The 19,121-nt window shown below is 39.6% G+C and overlaps 1 protein-coding gene across 8 annotated transcripts in view; it reads right to left on the bottom strand.

The window, feature by feature from the left end:
- AFF2 (ALF transcription elongation factor 2) overlaps positions 1-19,121 on the bottom strand; it is a 368,508-nt gene that overhangs the window by 37,515 nt on the left and 311,872 nt on the right. For 7 of the 8 annotated variants that reach the window (XR_009725983.1, XM_061356781.1, XM_061356774.1 and 4 more), the window contains one exon: positions 262-424. Coding sequence is in view for 7 of the 8 variants with exons in the window: in XM_061356781.1 (XP_061212765.1) it covers positions 262-424 (163 nt within the window). In the remaining variant the exon portion in view is untranslated. The remainder of the gene's footprint in view (positions 1-261; positions 425-19,121) is intronic. The other variant, XM_061356777.1, reaches the window with a different exon arrangement.

Genomic DNA, 19,121 nt, shown 5'->3' with positions numbered 1-19,121 from the left:
AACACTGTGTCAATAAAATCTTCTCTAGCTACTGGCAAAAATCTAAATATTTCTTTCAAACAATTCAAATGTAGGCCAGAAGGATTCTTCCAAAAGCTAGTATGAGTATGTCGGTCATACATGTAAAACTGTGAAGTGAGAAAAAAAGTCAACAGCATCAAACAGCAGAGAACTCCAACATCTATCAGGGAGCAGGATTTCATGTTCGTCCATGCTTCCCCCTCCGAGCACCCACTGGGGAGGAGCTGAGTGTGGCTTTACCTCTGGCGTGGCACTACGTGACTCCTCGTTGCACTCGCTGTCACTGGAGCTGCTCTCGCTGTCGGAGTCAGACTCAGAGCTGCTCTCGGACTCACTGGAGCTCCCGGAGCCGCCACTGGAATGGGCCAAGCCGGCTGCGTGTGCTGCTGGCACGGGCAGGCTGCTGTGGGGAGAAGAGCCTCTGGTGTCAGTATGCTGCTTGTCTTTTTTAAAGTGTCGCCTTGCGGGGAGCTACCCAGTGAACCCAGTTCACACTGACTTTCTTCTGTGTCAACTCCCCCTCCTGCAGTACAGACCCAGTGAAAGCTTCATGGGTCACTGCATAGGCACCGAAGGAGCCCATCGGGTTTATGCTTCACAGGACACACTGATAATGGTGTTAATCACATCACCATCACCCTTAAATGAGAAACACTTCAGTGTCACAAGCCTGAGCTTATTAGCCCAGTGATTGCAAATACTAACAATCACACTTCAATAATTCATTAATGGAATCACAGTTTCTTCATTTTTTTGCTGGTTCATTTATAATTTATGATCAAAGGAAGGACATCAGGCAACTAATATTGGATGGGACATTTTAAAAATTAATTTTAATGAATACTTTTACACTGCAGCCTACAAAAACTACATATTTTTGACAAGTCCGCAGGGACTGCCCCAGAATTTTTTATTTATAGCTGATTTTTCTCTCATGTTTATGATAATGCAGTGAGAAAATGGCATTCATGCTGAAAATAAGCCTCTCTGTGAAATCTATTTTTCTGCATGTTCAACTGTCCTCCAGGATGTATTTATTAGCAATGCACTGGGTGTCATTGTCTTTCCTCAGCATTTATTTCTAAACTGAGAGGTTGGATGACCCCAGTTTTAAGCAATATAAATTCTGCCATCTGAGTCTTTATAAACTCACCTTTAATTTCAACTTTTTTCTCAGGGAGATAACCATAAGGTTTTATGTCTCTTCAGCTGATCTATTCAGGGACTTTTTGATGATTGATTTTAAATTTGTGAAGCTGACAAAGCAAAGTGTTTGAAAATTGACACCGCTTGCTAGTACTCCTTTATGGATATTCAATACTTCACCTTAATATATCATATGCTGTGTGTGTGCCATATTGAGCGATTCAGAGATGCCTAGAAGTTGTAATACAGCTTTGCCTTCATTCCTGCTATCTGCTTTTTTACTTCCCTCCATGAACGATTCAAGTAAGCCAGGAACATGCCCTCCTTTCCCTTTCAAACTGAGATGCTATGTGCATCAAGATGCCTTCTTAAGAAACCACACTAACCAAGAAACTGGAAGTTGGAAAAGTCAGAAAAACTATGTGTGACCTGTTCTGCTAGAGTTTTTACAAGTATTGCCATTGGCTTTAGTGACAATAATAGATGGTCTTTAATTTTCTTCTTATGCTAAGCTACTTTCTCTCTCCCTCCTTGTTGGTAAACCTATCCCTTACACTGCGGTTGGTAACATAACTGTCTCTTTGAGCACTGCAATGGCCCTGCAGTGCCCATTGACAAAACAGCTTGGTGCTTTAGGGTGCATTAATGAAACAAAATTACTCACTTGGGTAATTCCCACAGATCACTAACTTTGTTGCTCATTAACTGCATATACTTCCCTCCCTCCCCTCACCTTCTTCTAGAGGCTCTTCACTCAACTGATTCAAGTAGAGCTACTTTGCAAATTTCAGCTGGAAGTAACAGGTAAATCAAACACATACGTTTAAAAACGTTGGCATTTCCAAAACTATCATGGAGAACTAATCACTGCTGAATTAAAAAGGTAAATCTTGCACTTTGTATTTAAAGTCACTATTTTTGGAAACTATTTTCACATTTGTTTTTCTTTCTTTCACTCTCCTTTTCAGTGAAGCTCAAGAAAGTGTAACAAAGAGGTTTTTTGACAGTGAAAAAGGAAACAAGTAAGTGTGTTTGTAGGGGATTTTGCCTTTCATTTCAATATCTTGTGGTTTTGGCCTTATATTTTCTATTTAGAAAACACTTAAAGCAGATGAAACCTGAGTTTTCCTACTTTATTACAACTGTTTCCAAGAAAAAAGAAAAAGAAGAAAAAAAAAAGAAAAAACTTCAAGGGTTCCAAAGCTGAGGATGCAAACATGACAATTCCATTCTAAAATACCAAAATGAAGCATCAGCCTTGAAACAAATGTTACTTATGGAATTATCAGAATGATGAAGCTGCAATCTAAAAATTACTTTTCCCCTAATTCCGTGAGCTTCTTCTATTTTCTTCATCTATTTCACTTCAACTAGAAGTGAACAAGACAATATTAATGCTTCACCCTTTCTGGAAACTCCAGTTCCCACTACCCTAGCAGGTAGCTAGCTGTCAAGACAGGGGGATGATGAGCCTGGTTCCTGGATGGAGTTGAAGCATCTTTGTAGCTGGGCACATAAACCTGCACCAGACTCCTCCATTGACAAAGCTCCTTGCCTGGGGTTGTTTATGCCCAGGCAACCCCTGTACAGAAGGATGTGTGTGAGGCTGCTCACACATCTGTACTGATTGCCTAAGAAAATGCTCTGCTGTCAGTGCTGCCAAGTTTTCTCTCATTAAGATAACTGATTTAAAGAATATCACCCCTTATAATAGGTCAAAGAAGGAAAAGCCAGTGTCCCAGCAGGTAAGGCCAGACCTTTCCAGCCTTTAAACACAACCTACATCTTTTAGCACTCTGGAAGAGAAATGACACTGTAGCTGGGATGCACTTACACAAAACAACTAGAGTTGTACTGTAGCAGACTGCAACTGTCTGACAAAGAACTCAGAGGGCAAGAAAAAAAACCATGGAAATAGATGGTAGCTCCAGCCTGGCCTTATTTTCTTTCTTTCTGCACACTAGCCTTAGAAAATTGTCATATGCCAAACATTACTGAATAACACAACTCAGCAAGCTTGCAGGAACCAGACAGACTCAAAATAATGTTTTTCATACAAAACACAATGAGGTCATATTTGTCTTTCATCTGGGATAATAAAATTATGCCTTGGCTACATTGGGTGGTTTCATGCTGAAGGCATCATTGCTGATCTTCATTTTTAAAGTAGAAGCATTCAACTTTTCGTCATATAGTTTGGGTTGAGAGTAATACTGTTTGCATGTTTGCAAAACAATCAGTTAAGATCCAAAATGTCTTTCGTAGCATCTCCCCTACTAAAGAGGGATCTTGCATATAGCTACATGCACAGTCAACTAGTAATGCTGTTCAGCAGAACAGAAGAAAATATACACAACTTTCACATGCAAGTGCATGAAAAAAAAAAAAGTTATCTTTGCTTCCAATAAAATGAGTGTAGTGGAGAGATTCCTGGTTGTCTTCTGAGTTTTTTTCCTTACATAAAATATACCTTTTAGTTCAAAACAACAGGTTGGTTTGCACTCTTCCCAAAGACTTCTTTGGCTTTAAAGTTAAAGCACATGTTTTAAAGGATGATGAGACAGATTCTGAAAATGTGCATTCAAGCAGCTGTTATACAAATAAATTGCACTTCTTCACACACGTATCAACTACATGAACTGGGGGCTGCCTCTCTAAGAGACTTTCAAAGGAAGCTTTGTTGTGTTGCTAAGATCCAGACAAGGAATGCCAGCCCGGACAAGGTTTAAAGTGGATTTAAAGCATTTTACCATCAGATACAAGTCCTCAAAGTAACTAAAGGGGGCAGGAAGCACTGGTTATTTGAAACCCTTGAATTTTTATTTCCCAGCATGAGATGAGCACTCATGTCATTCCTCAGTGCCTGGGTGGACAATTTTATTTGAACTGAAAAAAAAATATTAATAAAAACAATGCTCCCCAATGGAACACAGTACTGTTTGGGTAAATAACACTTAGAAGAAAGCCAGTCCATTATTATTACTTGAGATTGGAGGCCTCTACTGAGACCAGTGACCTGCTGTGCTGGGATCTATGTAAATACATGATGAGACACAGTCCTTGGGCCAAAGAGCTTGCAATCCAAACACACAAAGCAAACATGAGAGGTATTACAATCATCCTCATACTCAGTATGGGCCTCTCATATTCTCTCAGCCCAAGGCCTCTCTGAAGTTAATGAAAACAATTTCCTCCCTTTTTGTTCTCATTTTCCAAGCCCTGTGCTCAGCAGTTGAGGTGTCCTGCAGGGCAGTCAGACAGGTTCTGCCCAGACCCGGAGCCCTTACCATGTCTGTGCTATCTGGGAGGAAAAATACACCTATGACTTGGTAGCAAGGAACCCCATCACTCAGGCCAGACAGACCAGCATCTGCTTCTCCTGTGCCATGGAGATGAGAGACACTGGAGTGACTCCCACCACTGTAGGTGGAGGAAGACCAGACCTCCTTTTGCAAAGTCCATCATGATGATGTCTCTAGTCGCCTGCAGGTTGGTAATCTGGTCTCCTCTCTGCTATCAAACAATGAAGCAGACAGAAAGATACCTGCATGTTCAAAAGTGATTTGGAAAGAAGCTCTTCTGCAGCACTTTCACGTATCTCCCTCCTGCTTTTGCAGCACACACCACTTCCCCTGTCCCTTGCTGTCTGGTAGCACGACTGTGTACAGCATGGACACAAAGCGAGAAATGTCTTGAAGGACAGAACAACACCAGTATCACCAGTGCCTGCCAGTGTTTTTCAACACTTGTTGAGCTAAGGCTTAACTACAGAGCAGCTGAGGCTTGCAGGTGTCTGCTGGTGCTTCCTGGTAAGGGACTGCATCAAGCTCATCACACACCAATCATCATATTTTCACTGCCGTTCACTGGTACAGGTGAGCTGCCTAAATTTAAATGTAACCCTGCAGCTTGTCTGGTTTTAAACTCATGGGTAATTTTTCCAAAGCCAGTTAAAGCAGACACAGCATTATTATATACGTGGATTATTATGCTGCCTAGAGAGAACTGGAGGCCCAATATGCAGCTTACACTTTCTTGTTGTCATCTAGGCTATTATATTATTTTCAACACATAATTTACTCTGTTGTAATAACTTATTTTCAAGATTAAACCTGGTAGTTACAATGAAGATAATGTGAAAAACTAAAACTCATTAACTTCTAATAAGAAAAAGAATAAGCTTTTTACCCTGTAAATACACATGTAAAGAAAAGTTGTGTAATTCAGCCTACTGCAGTAGAACTCACCAAGGAACAAAAATTCCTTAGCTATCTCCCTGAATTTGTCACCAGTTAGATGTTGTCACGTTAACTGCTGTGAAAAGAATTTGGCAAATAGATGGTGCCCTCCAACAATAGCTTTACTCATTCCAACCCTTCCTTTTTAGGGTAATGATGAATTGGCCACTTGTTCCACTGCTCTACCCAGAAATCAAAATGTAAACTTGGAAAAAGCAGAGCACTGCTGGGCAGTGGGAAATTGTAGATGGTAACTGACCAGTATGTCAACAGCGTATCAATGCTGGCAATGTATTTCCACATGAAGCAGCACTCTACAAAGGTTGCCTTACTGCACAGGCCTATTTTTAGGGAAAATTCAATCAATGGAATCTGGAAAAGGGAAGGTCTATGCTGGAAAAGTCACCCCAGACTTGACAGAGTGGTTGATTTTCCCATCGAGGAACTGGACTGGGACTTGGATGAATTTTGCTTTGTGTCTTAGAAGAAAATACATCTGTGCACCAGTTCATGCTGAGTAACAGAGAAACTATGGTGCCTGTCCTTAATCTTGCTCATCTGTTTAAAATGCAGATTCCTCAGAACAAAGATTGATTGCACAGGGCACTGAAAATTGGGCGCCCAGCTCCGAGTAAGACTTTTGTGTAGTACAACTACACTACAAGATCTGTCAGAGTAGACGGCAATGCTCACTCTTGGCAGACACTGTTGTTCTCCCACTCAATACACTTTATTCTGAGATAAGAGAGAGGAACAAACAGGAAAAACTATGAATCTGAGGGGCACTACTAGGAGTTACTGGGCTCACTGAAAAATAAAAAGGCTGCTTCATTATTCTAGCAGATAATAATTGAGGAGAACGTAGCAGATTAAAATTTAGTGTCAGAATTTAATACCATAACTGTTCAATAACAAAGTTTTATTTCCCTTCTATTCTTATACCATTACCAGGAAGTAATGTTCTCTTCTAATTTGAAAAGGAGCTGCCATTTTTTTTATAATGAATTTTTATATCTATATCTTTAAACTTACATATGACTGCCACTAGATTACTTTTTACAGAAAAGGATTGCTCTGAATGGTTTGTTCATTCCCTTTCCATTGGTTAGTATTAAATTATTTATCATCAGGCTGGTAGAATTCTAATCTAAATTTTCAGAGATTGGGCTGACACAGGAACTGAAAACCTGTATTGAGCCCTTTTAAAATATTTATCATACCCAGGTCAGTGAAATGAAATAAGGTGTGGAAATTCTTACTTCAGCTAACATTAGCACACATAGTAAGACATCACTTCTGACGGTTCTCTCATGTCAAAACACATGAAAAGGGAAAACCTCTCTAATATGTCATTCAGGATGTGGCAGCTGATCTGCTTGTATCAATCCTGACCACTGTAATGCAAACAGGAGTTCTGATTTATTTTGAGGGGGAGGGTAATTTACAATATGTTATATGTAAAAAGCTACATTCTCATTTTACTGTGTTCAAAAGTAACTGTTTTAATCAAAGACTGTTTATAACAAGGTTGATAGAGTTACTGAAATAGAGCTTTTTCATACACATATAACCCTTTTTACTTCCAGCTTTAAAGACCATAAAAAAGGATAGTAAAGACGAAAGAAATAAAAAGAACGACAGAACTAACTCCTATGAGCCACAATCTATGTCAAAGCAGAACTAAAGTGATTGGCAGCTTGCATTAGTAATGAATAGAGTGGGGAAAAGCTGCCAGGAATCCATAACGAGGTCAAAGCCTTCCAATAAAGAATTACATTAGCCACAAATCCTAGGTGGAACTGAGTATATACATCTGCAATGTGACTTAAACCACAGTACTGTTTCTGATGTCCTATTCTGACCTTTTCCCAGGCTTTATCCCTGGGCTACAGTAATTTCTGACTCTTTATCACATCTGCCATAAAGAAAAGGTGCCACGTATCAAATTGCCTTATCAAACTGTTCATAAAAAAACAAACAGCAGAGGAGGAGTTTGAAGAGCACATCCCTAACGGTGCACGTAAAAACTTTTTAAACTATTGGTATGGTAATCACTCTCCTTCCAATTTCACAGCATTCTCATACACGCTTGACATGGAAGAGAAGGGGTTTTTGCATATTAAAAGCAATATTGTACCCATGATTTGTGCATGCATCACCCTGCTCACCTCAGAGTTCGGAAACACTTTTGTGAGCATGGTATTATTCAGGAAATGCAATGTATGTACTTTTGATGTACAATATTTTAGTGAATGGATTCAAGTGTCAGAGTGCATTATTCGTACTATGCCCTGATGTGCTACTGTTTGTCTAGCATCTGGAAGAATACTATCTCTTACTGTGAGCTCCAAATGGCCTCATTTGATGTAAATGGAACCATTTTATTATATCAATATTGTGCCACTGAATCAAGCTAGAGATGAGTATTGATATATGGGAACTTGTTCGTTTTCCACAAAGAAAATGCGAATACTGCATTTTTCAGTACGCTTTGTGAATCTTCTGTGAAAGTTTAGAAGTACATACTCACCCCTCTACTGTTCCGAGTTTTAAGTTAACATAAAATATTGTATAAGAAGTCACTTGTGTGCAGTTTGATTTTACTTATTTCAGCAGAAAGTCCAAGTGTGATCATAATAAAAAAACCCAAAGTGAATTTCTAAAAGCAAAGTGATGGTTTTTTTGTCTCATTCATGTACAGCAGAAACTTGGATAGATAATGTTGTAAATGAACTACCCTACCTGTTCTAACTCAGTTCTACTTCAGTTCTAACTGAAAAGAGAATCCAGCTTACAGAGCCCAGTGGGAAGAGAACTGGGAGCTATGGGACCAAAACACACTGGTGCAGATGGATCCACGTGACACCTCCAACTCCCCAACATTTCCAGTCTCATCTACTATCCAAGGAAAGTTAATTCTACTATCCCGAGCAACCAAACAGTCAGAAAACATGAGGAAGTAGGATTTTTTCTCCTTTCCCCCTGTCCACCTCTGAGCTTGAAAGGGTGCCAAAAGGCATATCCTGATTTTCCAGAGCTTTACAGCACAGGCACAGTCATTCACACCTGTGTGCTATGTACAAGTGTCACAACATCACCTCAGGATATATCCTCTAGGGGAATCCCCTGTGAGCAGGTCAGCAGTATGACCACTTCCAGAGCAAAGAAGATGAACCAGAAACATGAATCTCTGCAATCCAGAGAAGGGAAAACAGCCCACAGTCTGTCAAAGCCACGCCTATTTAGAAAAGGCCCAAGACTGCTCTAACTGTAGGGGTTGTAGGAGCATGACAGTAAAACAAGCAATAGAGAAAGGGGCAGAGATAAAAACTGAGTACAATAGGAAAAAAATGGGCAGTATTTTACTAAATGAGCTTCAGCTGCCCACAAACTCATAGCAATCTCCCTGCACTATACACAGTACAAAGCTTGACACAGCAGGATTGGTGCTAGAGGCATGGCATGGCTTGTAGGCACCTACTCAAATGATTAAAGCACAAATAATCCACCTCTATGGACATGATCACTGCATCTCTGTAAAGAAAGACAGCCTTGTGGTTACAGCACTGGTCTGACACTTCAGAAAACTGGTTCGATTCCTGTGTCTGTCTGGGATTTAATGGGCAAAACAACTAAATGCCTGAACTTCTTCCCTGTTTTTAATACAGATAGTATTGTGAGACTCCAGGCATATTTACATTCATCAGATTTGAGTTAGAATAACCGGTGCCACAGAAGCACACAGATGCTAACGAAAACCACAAGCAGACACTTAGTTTGACTGCTACTGCCAGAACAGTAAAAAAGGAGCCATCATTATTAATAATGGCCAATTACTCTGAAACAATTTTTAAAGAAGTATTCCTAAAGACACATGATGAATTTATGACACACCACCAGAACCCTTCATGGATATAAAGATGTACTTCAGCACACGACTTGTTTTTTGAACAAGGAGAAACCTAGTGAAATATTAATAAAGCTGAATGGTGAAACATAGGTTTCTTCCTTACAACTGATTTTAAAATGGGGTGAAAAACTCCATTTGGAGTGGAAACCTAAACCTTCTCTATATTTCTGTCTAATGTGAGCTTCTTTTAATACTGTTGATTTTTGACAGTTACATAATACACTGCTTTGTGGATAAAAAAACCCCAACAAATGTATTAAATCTATTTAGGATTAAATATCATCTTGAAGGATCTTATGTTAAGAATGGAGCTAAGTCTTTAAGCAGCCTCCACCCTTAATTATGACATTCATAGGTATTAAAGAAAAAAAAGGTGTTTCTTTGAGTGATAAATGGACCTGAAGATCCTTCACAACATTCCCTATAAATCACAAAAGGCCATTAATAAACACTCAGAAAAAATGACAGTTACAAGTATCTGCTCCCATACTTTGCCTAATACTATCAGTGTCATGTTTAAACCTGACATCTTAAATCTTCAACATGAAAACCCTTTAAGTCAAAAAGCTCGCTATTTTAAACAGAATTTCCTATGCTTGTTATTTTGAATGACAGCAAAAGGAAACAGAGAGTCCTACCTGGCTGCAAATCTTGCCTTTCAGCCTTTTTCATCCACACCAAAATAAAGGGAAGATCCTATTAGCTTCCACACCTACTTGCTGGGATCCTGTAGGTAAAGAGTTGCCACATCTTCCAGAGGGAGCTAGTGGTGCTTAGCACCTTCAGGATGGAGCTCTGTGGGACTTTAGTCACAACACTGCAAGTATGAGGACTGCACTGCCTGTGAGCATGCTGGGGACAAGTTTGGAGCCACCTTTGATTTAAATAGGAGAGATGAACTAGGATCGCCAGAAATAACACTGGGTGCCTTCCTCATGTGTAACTTCAGTACTCCATCCCTGGCTTCTTAACCTAGGCTGAGAGAAACAGGGATGCCTTGCAGGGGCAGTTAAAATCTGACCTGGAAATGACTGTGTCTAAACACTGTGTTCCACAAGATGAGATCAGGAAAAGAGAAGTGACCATGATGCTGAGTATAAAATGGGTTTTGTCCATGTGGTATTAAGAAAAGTTATATTTTGCCTGTTTTTTTCAGTATGGCTAAAATAATACAGAACTTTAGGGTTAGCTAAATTATTTCTTCATAAAACCGTTCCAGCTAAGAAGCTTTTATTCTGGTCACTTATGATCCTGAGTTCCAAGAAACAGATTTTTCAACATTACCACCATCCATTTTTCCCCAGACTGATGAAGGGTTATTGTATCAGCAATGATTTGCTGAAGGTCTGCCAACAAGCAAAGGTCAGGAAGATCCAAAACCCTCATGGATACAAAGGTAAATAGGCAAAGTTCAATCTCCCTTGCACTTTTTATTGTTTTCAACTTGATCATCATCCCTCTTTAGTGAGGCATAAATGTGTTCTTCACATATCTGCCCAGACAGCCTCAACCTCCTCATGCTCTAGTGAGATATGGTGGTTACCTGTTACGTGAGATCTGAAGCTTTCTTGTTTGTTAATGACAAAAATCAGTAGCAGGATGTCACTTTACTAGTAGGGAAGTAGAGAAGTATTGACTTATTTTCTGCATTAGAGTTAAAAGCCCTCTATCCTCTCTAATTTTACTTACACTGTTTGGGATACGATGGACAATAAAGCTAAATTAACCACGGATGGAGCTCAGAAGTCAGCCTGTACAGTAGAAAGGAGCACAAATGGTCAAAGAGGCTGAGCAGGATTGACTGCCGCTGCAGCAGGGCTCCAAGGTGAACATCACTCATGCTTTCATTCACTGCAAATATGCAGGGAGAGACAGAGACACTGTGGCCCAGACCTGAAAGGCTTACCCTGAATTTCAAATCAGCTCTAAGCCCTATCCTGTTCAGTAATAGTATTTCTTGGCCAAGTTCTCACTCTTCTTTTGTGCACAGTAAAACTTACAAGGCCAGTCTGCGAGTTCAGATGAAGCCTTCAAAACCTGTAAGAATTTAACATCTTTCAATGCTATGTTTCCTCCTTTGCTTTTTAAATGAAACAACATCCCTAAATGTTCTTACAAGTAAGCTGTGCAGAGGCTGCTGAGAGAAAACATAGTGTTGCAGCATGTTCCTCCCACCACGCTCAAGTCAGGCTGGATTTATGCACCAACAGACTGTCAATGGGAGTTTGACATGGGCAGAGTTCTGAAGCTGAAAGCTGTACTTGCTAGTTTGGAAGTGGAGAGGCTGTTATTTTTGAATCTGAATTCATAAAACACGACTTATCATCTAGGTTACAGATGGACTCAGGATCCCATACTTGGCTCCAGAGTTTGGATAACTCACACTGCGTATCTGGGGTTTGGGTTCAAGCCCATCTTGAATATAAATTTAGAATGAAAGAAATACATGCAAATACCAGGCATATTATAAGACACCGCCAGCTGTTTTCTTCCACTTACAAGACTGTTTCTGAGAAAGCAATGTGTTTTTTTAAGTATATGGTGGAATACGAGAGTGATGACAAGCTGGTATCCCTGAGTTCAGTGTGAACCTGACCTCATTCTCAAGCTTAGGGTGTCTCTTGTTCCTGACACATGCCTTGCTAGGCCTCTCAGGCTACATTTTTTATGAAGTCTGATGAGAACAGTGTGCTCACAACCTTTTTTCAGATCTCTCCTTGAAAAATATCTGTATTCTATCTGCGCTTAAATAACAGCCTGATACTCGTATTCCAAGAAAATCCATGCCAAAAGTCCAGATAATGCTTAACCCACAGGCTGGTATACACAGAGCTGGCCTTGCGGGTCATGTTCCCAACTGAGTAATGGACTCACTATATTATCCCTGGCAAGTTTCACGTGTTGGAATTTTCAAACAAAAGCAAACAAAATCAACTTTTGCTTTTTGACTTGATTATTTTTTAATGCTACAGCTTATTCATTTTGGTTTATTAATTTGTTGGTCCAATGGTTTTTATGTGCTGCGATTCAGAATAGGTCTCTCTCTAGTATCATGTTTTATACAGATATGGGATGTGAAATGTAAGTCTGCTACAATTACGGTTGTATGCCATGCAAGACAATACTGTAAACACGACGACAGCCTGAAAAGCTGCTTAGCAAAATGATCTTAATATACAAGGCAGTGTGAAAATGTAAAAAGAATCTATAATGACAACAAAGATTAGCCATTTGCTCTCTAACCTTATTTACAGAAGCAATCAGAGGTATTCAGGTCGAGTTAATGACCCTGTCTCCAATTAATTCAATTGTCTACAAACAACACTGATGCAGTGGTTGTCTCAGAGTCTGCCACAAAGTCTCTGAGGGAATATGGAAGACTCCATTAGAAGTGACAATAATAACGCATTTATTACTGAAACACCATTGTATTATAAATAAATTCCTGATGTTAAATTATGCTCCACGCTTTAACAGAAATTCAATTACTGAAATAATAAAAAAGACAGTGTATTTGCCAAGTGCTTGGACTATAATTTGGCTGCTTAGTTACCAGCAGTTGGCTGTTTTGCAATTTCTTGTTCACAGAATATTTCTTTTGAATAAATGCCAGACATTTTCATACGAATTTCATGAACAAGTTGCAAAATGAAATTTTGAGCTTTTGAATCCAATTATGAAAGACATAACTAAATCTATTATTGAAAAATATTCTTGAAAGCCCTTCTTGCTGTTGTTTGGCTGGGTAGTAATTGAGGTAAGCACAGGTGCTGTTCATTATGGGCCATTGTGCACCATCTGAATTCTGGGAACTGAGGAATTCAGGCAGTTTCAACTCTGTTTGTGTGAATAACAAACAGGCGTGATTCCGAGGTTGTTTGTACAAGCTTTCACATTGCTCTTCTGGGACTCCTAAGACACCTGCTTACCCTTTTGAAGCCAAACCAGTATCATTTACGTTCTGGCTATTCTTCCTACAGTGATTTTTGCAGGAGCAACATATTTCCCCACCCCTCTTCCCTCAAGCTGCTATCAATGGCAGAATTAGAAGCAAAAGAAAACAAGGATAAAACATTCAGTGGGAACAAGAAGCCTTTTGGCTTGATGAGATTCAGGCACCACATCTCATACTTAGCATCAATCCCTCTCTCACCCAGTTACCTGTGATAGGCTTTTAGGCACGAAATACAATTAAATTTTTTCCGCAAGTACTGATCTGTCATCTCTCTTTGGGGCTTGGCCATGTATTTATCTTGCTAATGCCTCACCCATTGTCTTCAGATGTTTTACATGGAAGATATTAAGAGATTCATGCACCTAGCATCCTGCTATGTGAGTGCAAATGAAAAACTGATGACAGTCTTATTGGATCCCAAGGTGCCTGCAGCCATATGGCAGCATGTACACAGGTCCTGGCTCTTCAAGGGATCACAGACTCTCACCTCTGCATATTTCAAAACATGCTGTTTCAACTGTATATTTCTGCTGACAGTGATTACTTACTTTGAACTACTATTTGTTGATGTATTGCTAGTACTTATCAGCAGAGATGTTATCAAAACATCTGGGGATGGAGTGCGTATGTGGAGAGCAGCAGCCAGGCAGCCCAAAGGAAGAAAACACGGAGGGGAAGTTCTTGCAGTCTCAGTATTAAACTGAAAGGCTTTTTTTTTTTTTTTTTTTTTTTTTAAATCTTGACACTGATTGCAGTGCAACTAGAACTGCCACAATTGAAGTACTTCAGGGAACATATCGAGCTGATGGGAGATGCTATCAGGCAACACTGCAGAAGTCAGCAGGCACAAGAACTCCTTGAGCAGGTAGAAGATTCTGATATAATCGTACATCCACAATATGATTTTTCAAAACTTGCATCATCCAAAGTTAAATCTTTGAATTAACCCCTGTGAAAAGCCAAGTACCATTACAACCACAGACCTTAGTGCCACCTCAAAGTCAAGTTAAAAATTGGAAAGAGGAAATAATCTCATACAAGAACCAAAAATTAGAGAAAAGCAACTGTTTTCCTGAACTTCAGGAGAAACAGGCCTATAAGAAAGCAAGCTTCTAATTTCATTGGGCTGCAGGGGTAAGGTTTTCCTGCATTTGAAACTGGCTGGCAACACCGGAAAGGATCATATTTACATAGAGGAAGCCTACAGGCCTCTAAAGGGGGTTGAGCTGGCACTGAGGGACAAAGTGGTATCCTATGCACAGCATCTGACTTTGTGATGAACAGCATCATCCTCCTTCAGCCAGGAAACCAGAAGGAATCTGAACAGAAGCGGATGTTACCTTCCAGATGTGGGACCAATTACCCACATATTGGACAAGGAGAATGAAGAAGATAAAATAAAAGGAGAAGGAAAATGAAAAAATGAAAATAAAAAAAAACCAGCAAAAAAAATGAAAAGGAGAAAAGAAGAAAATACACACTGAATGAAGGTCAGCAGCAAAACATTCGCAAGGATAAGAAACAAAAAGAGTGTTGTTGGAGAAGGTGGAGACCAAAATTATGCCCAGGCTTTCAAGCTCCAATTGCAACATGGAGCTGAACTCCCAGAGCAACCACAAAGCTACAGAATTTGTGTACAGGTACTGTTTTCACTGGGAGTGTGCCATGGTTTAACACACTGGTGTCAATTACTTCTGGTTTAGCCTTTCTTAATGGTGACCATACATGAAGCTCATTTATAGTCTGCAACTTGTAAGCAACCAGTAAACTAAAATCCTGGAAAAAGCTAAGTATCAGCTCTTAGAGAAACACTTTAAGGCTCTGGGACTAGGTACATCCCTGATTTTTGCTGTATTTTGTTCAACTTGTATATAGATGCAATTAGTACAATCATCTTCACAGGCACCTGCACTTCTGTACAACAAAAGGTGAAACTCAGTAGAAGAACATTTCCTATGGACCTTGCTCAGCTTAGAAGTTGCTCCTCACATATAGGGGAGCTGCTCATCAACTGAAGGGAAACAGGTATTTAAGTGGGATAGGCAAGATAACTTGCCACAGCCATTCCTTTCTTCTCACTAAAGCTGGCTAACACATGAGAGTAAATAGACTCCAACCTTTAAAAGAAGGCAAGAACCACAATGCCAGACATGGGAGGCATTATGTACAAAGAAAGATTATTTGCAAGTATGGCTTTAAGGAAGAGTCCAAAAGAGAAAAGAGAAAATAACAATGAAAGGGCAGCAAGACAAAGTCTTTAACAGAACAGAAGAGCTAGGAGGTCTTGAGAGGAGACCTGAGGAGATGCGAGAACACACAAGCAGCCACAGCCAGGGCAGGAGAAAGGGAGGCTGTGTTAAACAATATGCCATTTTTGTTACAATAGGAATGAGTAACCCAGAGTCTGTGGGCTTAAGATGGTCCTACATTTCATATAGGCCTTGATCACATGATTTTTTTGAGGTATTATAGCTAGGTAACACTATGGAAGCTATAAATATTTGGCCCAGCTTTGGAAAGACTTACTCAGCTTCCAGATTTCTTCTAGAGAGACTTAACAGATCACCCTGTCACTCCTCACTCCTACTGAAGAACCTCCCTCCTCTGCGGAAGCTTAATTCACTGCACATCTCAACACAATCAGGGAAATCAAAGTCTTACCATCCCAATCTTTATGTCAGCATAGCTTTGTATATTTCTTGGTAAAGCACCGATAACAGCGCTGCACAATGGTAAGTTATTCAAATATGGGATCTGAAATAAGGCTTGAGATGCTCAGAGATAACAGGAAGAGAGTGACACTAACAGCAGTACAGGCAGATGTTTAGGGAGATTATAATTATGTAAGTAGCAATTTGGCTGGGACACCAGGATTAATACCCTTAAATTCTTAGGAGAAAGCAATGAAATCCTTAATGACTGCAAATGGCAAGGACCTTTGTTTTATACCAAATCTAAAGCAGCAACTCTTACAGCACAGTGGCCTCTAACATAACATAAAGTTAGTGTTTCAAAGGTGACATGGGAAAACAGCCACCTAGTCAGCCCCAGGACTATTCTACAGTGCCCAAGTGTCCTGAAGAGCATGATTTTCCAAGCACTGACATGGCCTAGATCTACCCAGCTTCAGAAAGCTGAAGAACAGCACAAGTAGGCATGGCTGTGGGCCAACAGAGCATTTAGCTAACATTATTCCTATAGCGGATTCCCATGTACTGCAAAGTACTCTTAATGAGGAATGTTAATTTATATCCATTCACAACAGCGTAACAGGGCTCTAACAGTGACCGATCATGGGCCTAAAGGGTTTTAACACATTGATGTGCTATGCGATCAGAGAAAGTTACAGACATGATAACATCTAATAAATCCAATAAAAATGGAGATCAGCCAAAGTAAGTTCCTGCATGTCAGATATTAAATATGACTAATGTTGTTTGACAGTGTTCCACAGAAGGTGCATTGGAGTCTCTCTTCTTCCTTATCATTATCACAGAAAGAGAAAGGTAAAGCACTGCAGGAATATAAATAATTTGAAAAGTCTCATAGACAATATTCTACTGTGCGCCTCATTTGCACTTAAAAAAACCTGCCCTACAGACCTTATGTACTTTTAAGATTCATCTGAAAGATACATGAAGAAGTCTTCCAGTCAAAAATGTACATATTTAATGGAATTAGATCTCTAGGCAAGAAAATGTCAGAAGAAAAGGAAAAATATTAAAGTGAATGCAGGGTGCTCCTTTCTAGTGCTTTTCTGCTTTGATAAATATCTTCTGGGATGTCATTTACTAGAAAGTCATGATTTAACAAAAAGAAAAACTGCAGTATAAAATATACTCTCTTTATTGCTGAAGTAAGTTGCTATTTTCAAATTTTCCCTCTGTATTCTGCTTTTGTCAGCCAGAGGCCTTGATATTTGCTTTTATATCATCCCCATTGAAAATGCAGTGATTATTGTGAAATATTCAATTGCAGAGCTCTTCTGATTACATGGCAAGGGGAGATCATAGGAATCTGTACTGCCACAGCCCTTTCTCTGCCTTCCAGTCTCATGCGAGGGCAATCAAACTTGAAAAAAAAAAAAGAAAAAAGTAAAAGACCCTGATTGTAGTGTTCAGTAATCACCCTGGGCCCAATGGGCTTGAAAGAAATCCTCTTTATTCAGTCACATCAGCTCCAGCTGCCTTTGCTGAACAGCAGCTGAGCGTCTGCAGTGCAGAGGCCCATGGCCTGATCCTGTCTCGCAGTCAGGTAGGGGTATTGCAATCTATCCTAACTTATTTGAAGGGTCTGGTGATGTAGAAGGTTGTACCACAGATCTTCCGCCCAGCAGGATGTGAAAAGTGCAATCCTAATTAGCTCTTCTGTGGAAAGCATAGTAGCGCTCTTAGAAATTTCCCCCCAGGATAATCTGACAAAAACAAATTCTCATTAAAATTGACATTACTATCTGCAACAAAATTCCAAGCTCCCCTCTAAAGTAACACACTTCTATTGGGAAAACTCAAATAAAATATTTGGAGTTAATTTCATCCACAAAGAAATATTTTGTTTCATTAAACTGACTTACAATGCTTTATGTAATCAGTTAAGTCCGAAGTGAGGTCCCTGCTGAGAGCCTTAAGTTGGCTGCATCCTGTCTGTAAGGTATGTCTGATGCAGTGCAATGTAAAGCCAGTGGAACCTTTCGATCGAATTAGTAAAAGTACGTTGTTTTCAAGACTGTCAAAATATTTTGTTTGAAGATATTTAAGAAAAAGCACTTAATATAGCTGAATTCGTGTCTGTTTCTTTTCTGCAAAAAATCACAAATTTTCCAGACTACACTAGAATTTTTCTCGTTCCTATGCACAACCAACAGCTCTCTGTTTTTTCACACACTTTTGCAGAAAGACCAAAAAGAATTTGCTAAGAGTTTCCAGGCTCTTCTCTACATCTAGGTTTTGCAGCTAGGTAACTATTTAAGTGATTTTCTTATGTACACTGGCATAACATCTAGGGTGCATATATTACATATATATACATATATGTTATGAGAACATCAATACATTTATTCAATATACAAAGTCTTCAACAAAACACCTTATTGCAAATTCCTGTGCATTTCCCTCAACAATTTACCAAATCCCAAGCAAAACTTTTAGTATTTCTTCTTTCAGGATTTTTAAGATCTCTAAATACTTGCACAGAGGCTGGAAAGTTTTGAATTGTCAATGACCAATACTACAGAGATTTTGGGGAAAAAAAGCAAGCACAGAAAATTAGGATTCGTATTTCAAATCTTGCTTTTAGGCCACTGGACTAGACTTCACCAGAGAAGTTTCCTCCTACTTTCTAAACATAGAATGCTGCTGCAGTAAAATATAACCACAGACATCCAGGATACCCTTTATATGTCTCGTTGAATGCCTGCGTATGTTCATGTCTAACTCTACTGCACACATCTTCCATACTGGTATTTTGTCACAGGTTCGTTTCCAGAGGACAGAGGGAATATACCCTCTAAGCACCTACACTATCTCCTTAAGAGATGTTCTCTCTTTTCTGGCCATGCTGACTATTTGGGTAACAGATGTTGATCCTTGAAGCATCCCTGTCATCATCTGTATCAGCCCGTGCTGTACTGAACAGTATCATTTGCATTGCAGAGAAAAGTAGTTTCAGACTACTCAGAAGCCAGCCAGGCACTTCTGTATCAGTTATACTCGCTTCACATCTTAAAAGACTTTTAAAAAATGCTGTTTGAAGAGTTGCATTTTGCAAAGTGAGATGTGTGAAGGTCCCTCCATAGCTGCCTGGGACATATGATGACAGTAGGCGTGTGTTCAATCACATTTGCTGGTTTCCA

Source organism: Neopsephotus bourkii, unplaced genomic scaffold, assembly GCF_033783945.1.
Source record: "Neopsephotus bourkii isolate Nb327-2 ecotype Australia unplaced genomic scaffold, CSIRO-AGI_Nbou_v1 NB_867, whole genome shotgun sequence".
Lineage (NCBI taxonomy): Eukaryota > Metazoa > Chordata > Aves > Psittaciformes > Psittacidae > Neopsephotus > Neopsephotus bourkii.
Note: the sequence above shows the minus strand (reverse complement) of the source record. Positions and strands in the feature narration are given on the sequence as shown.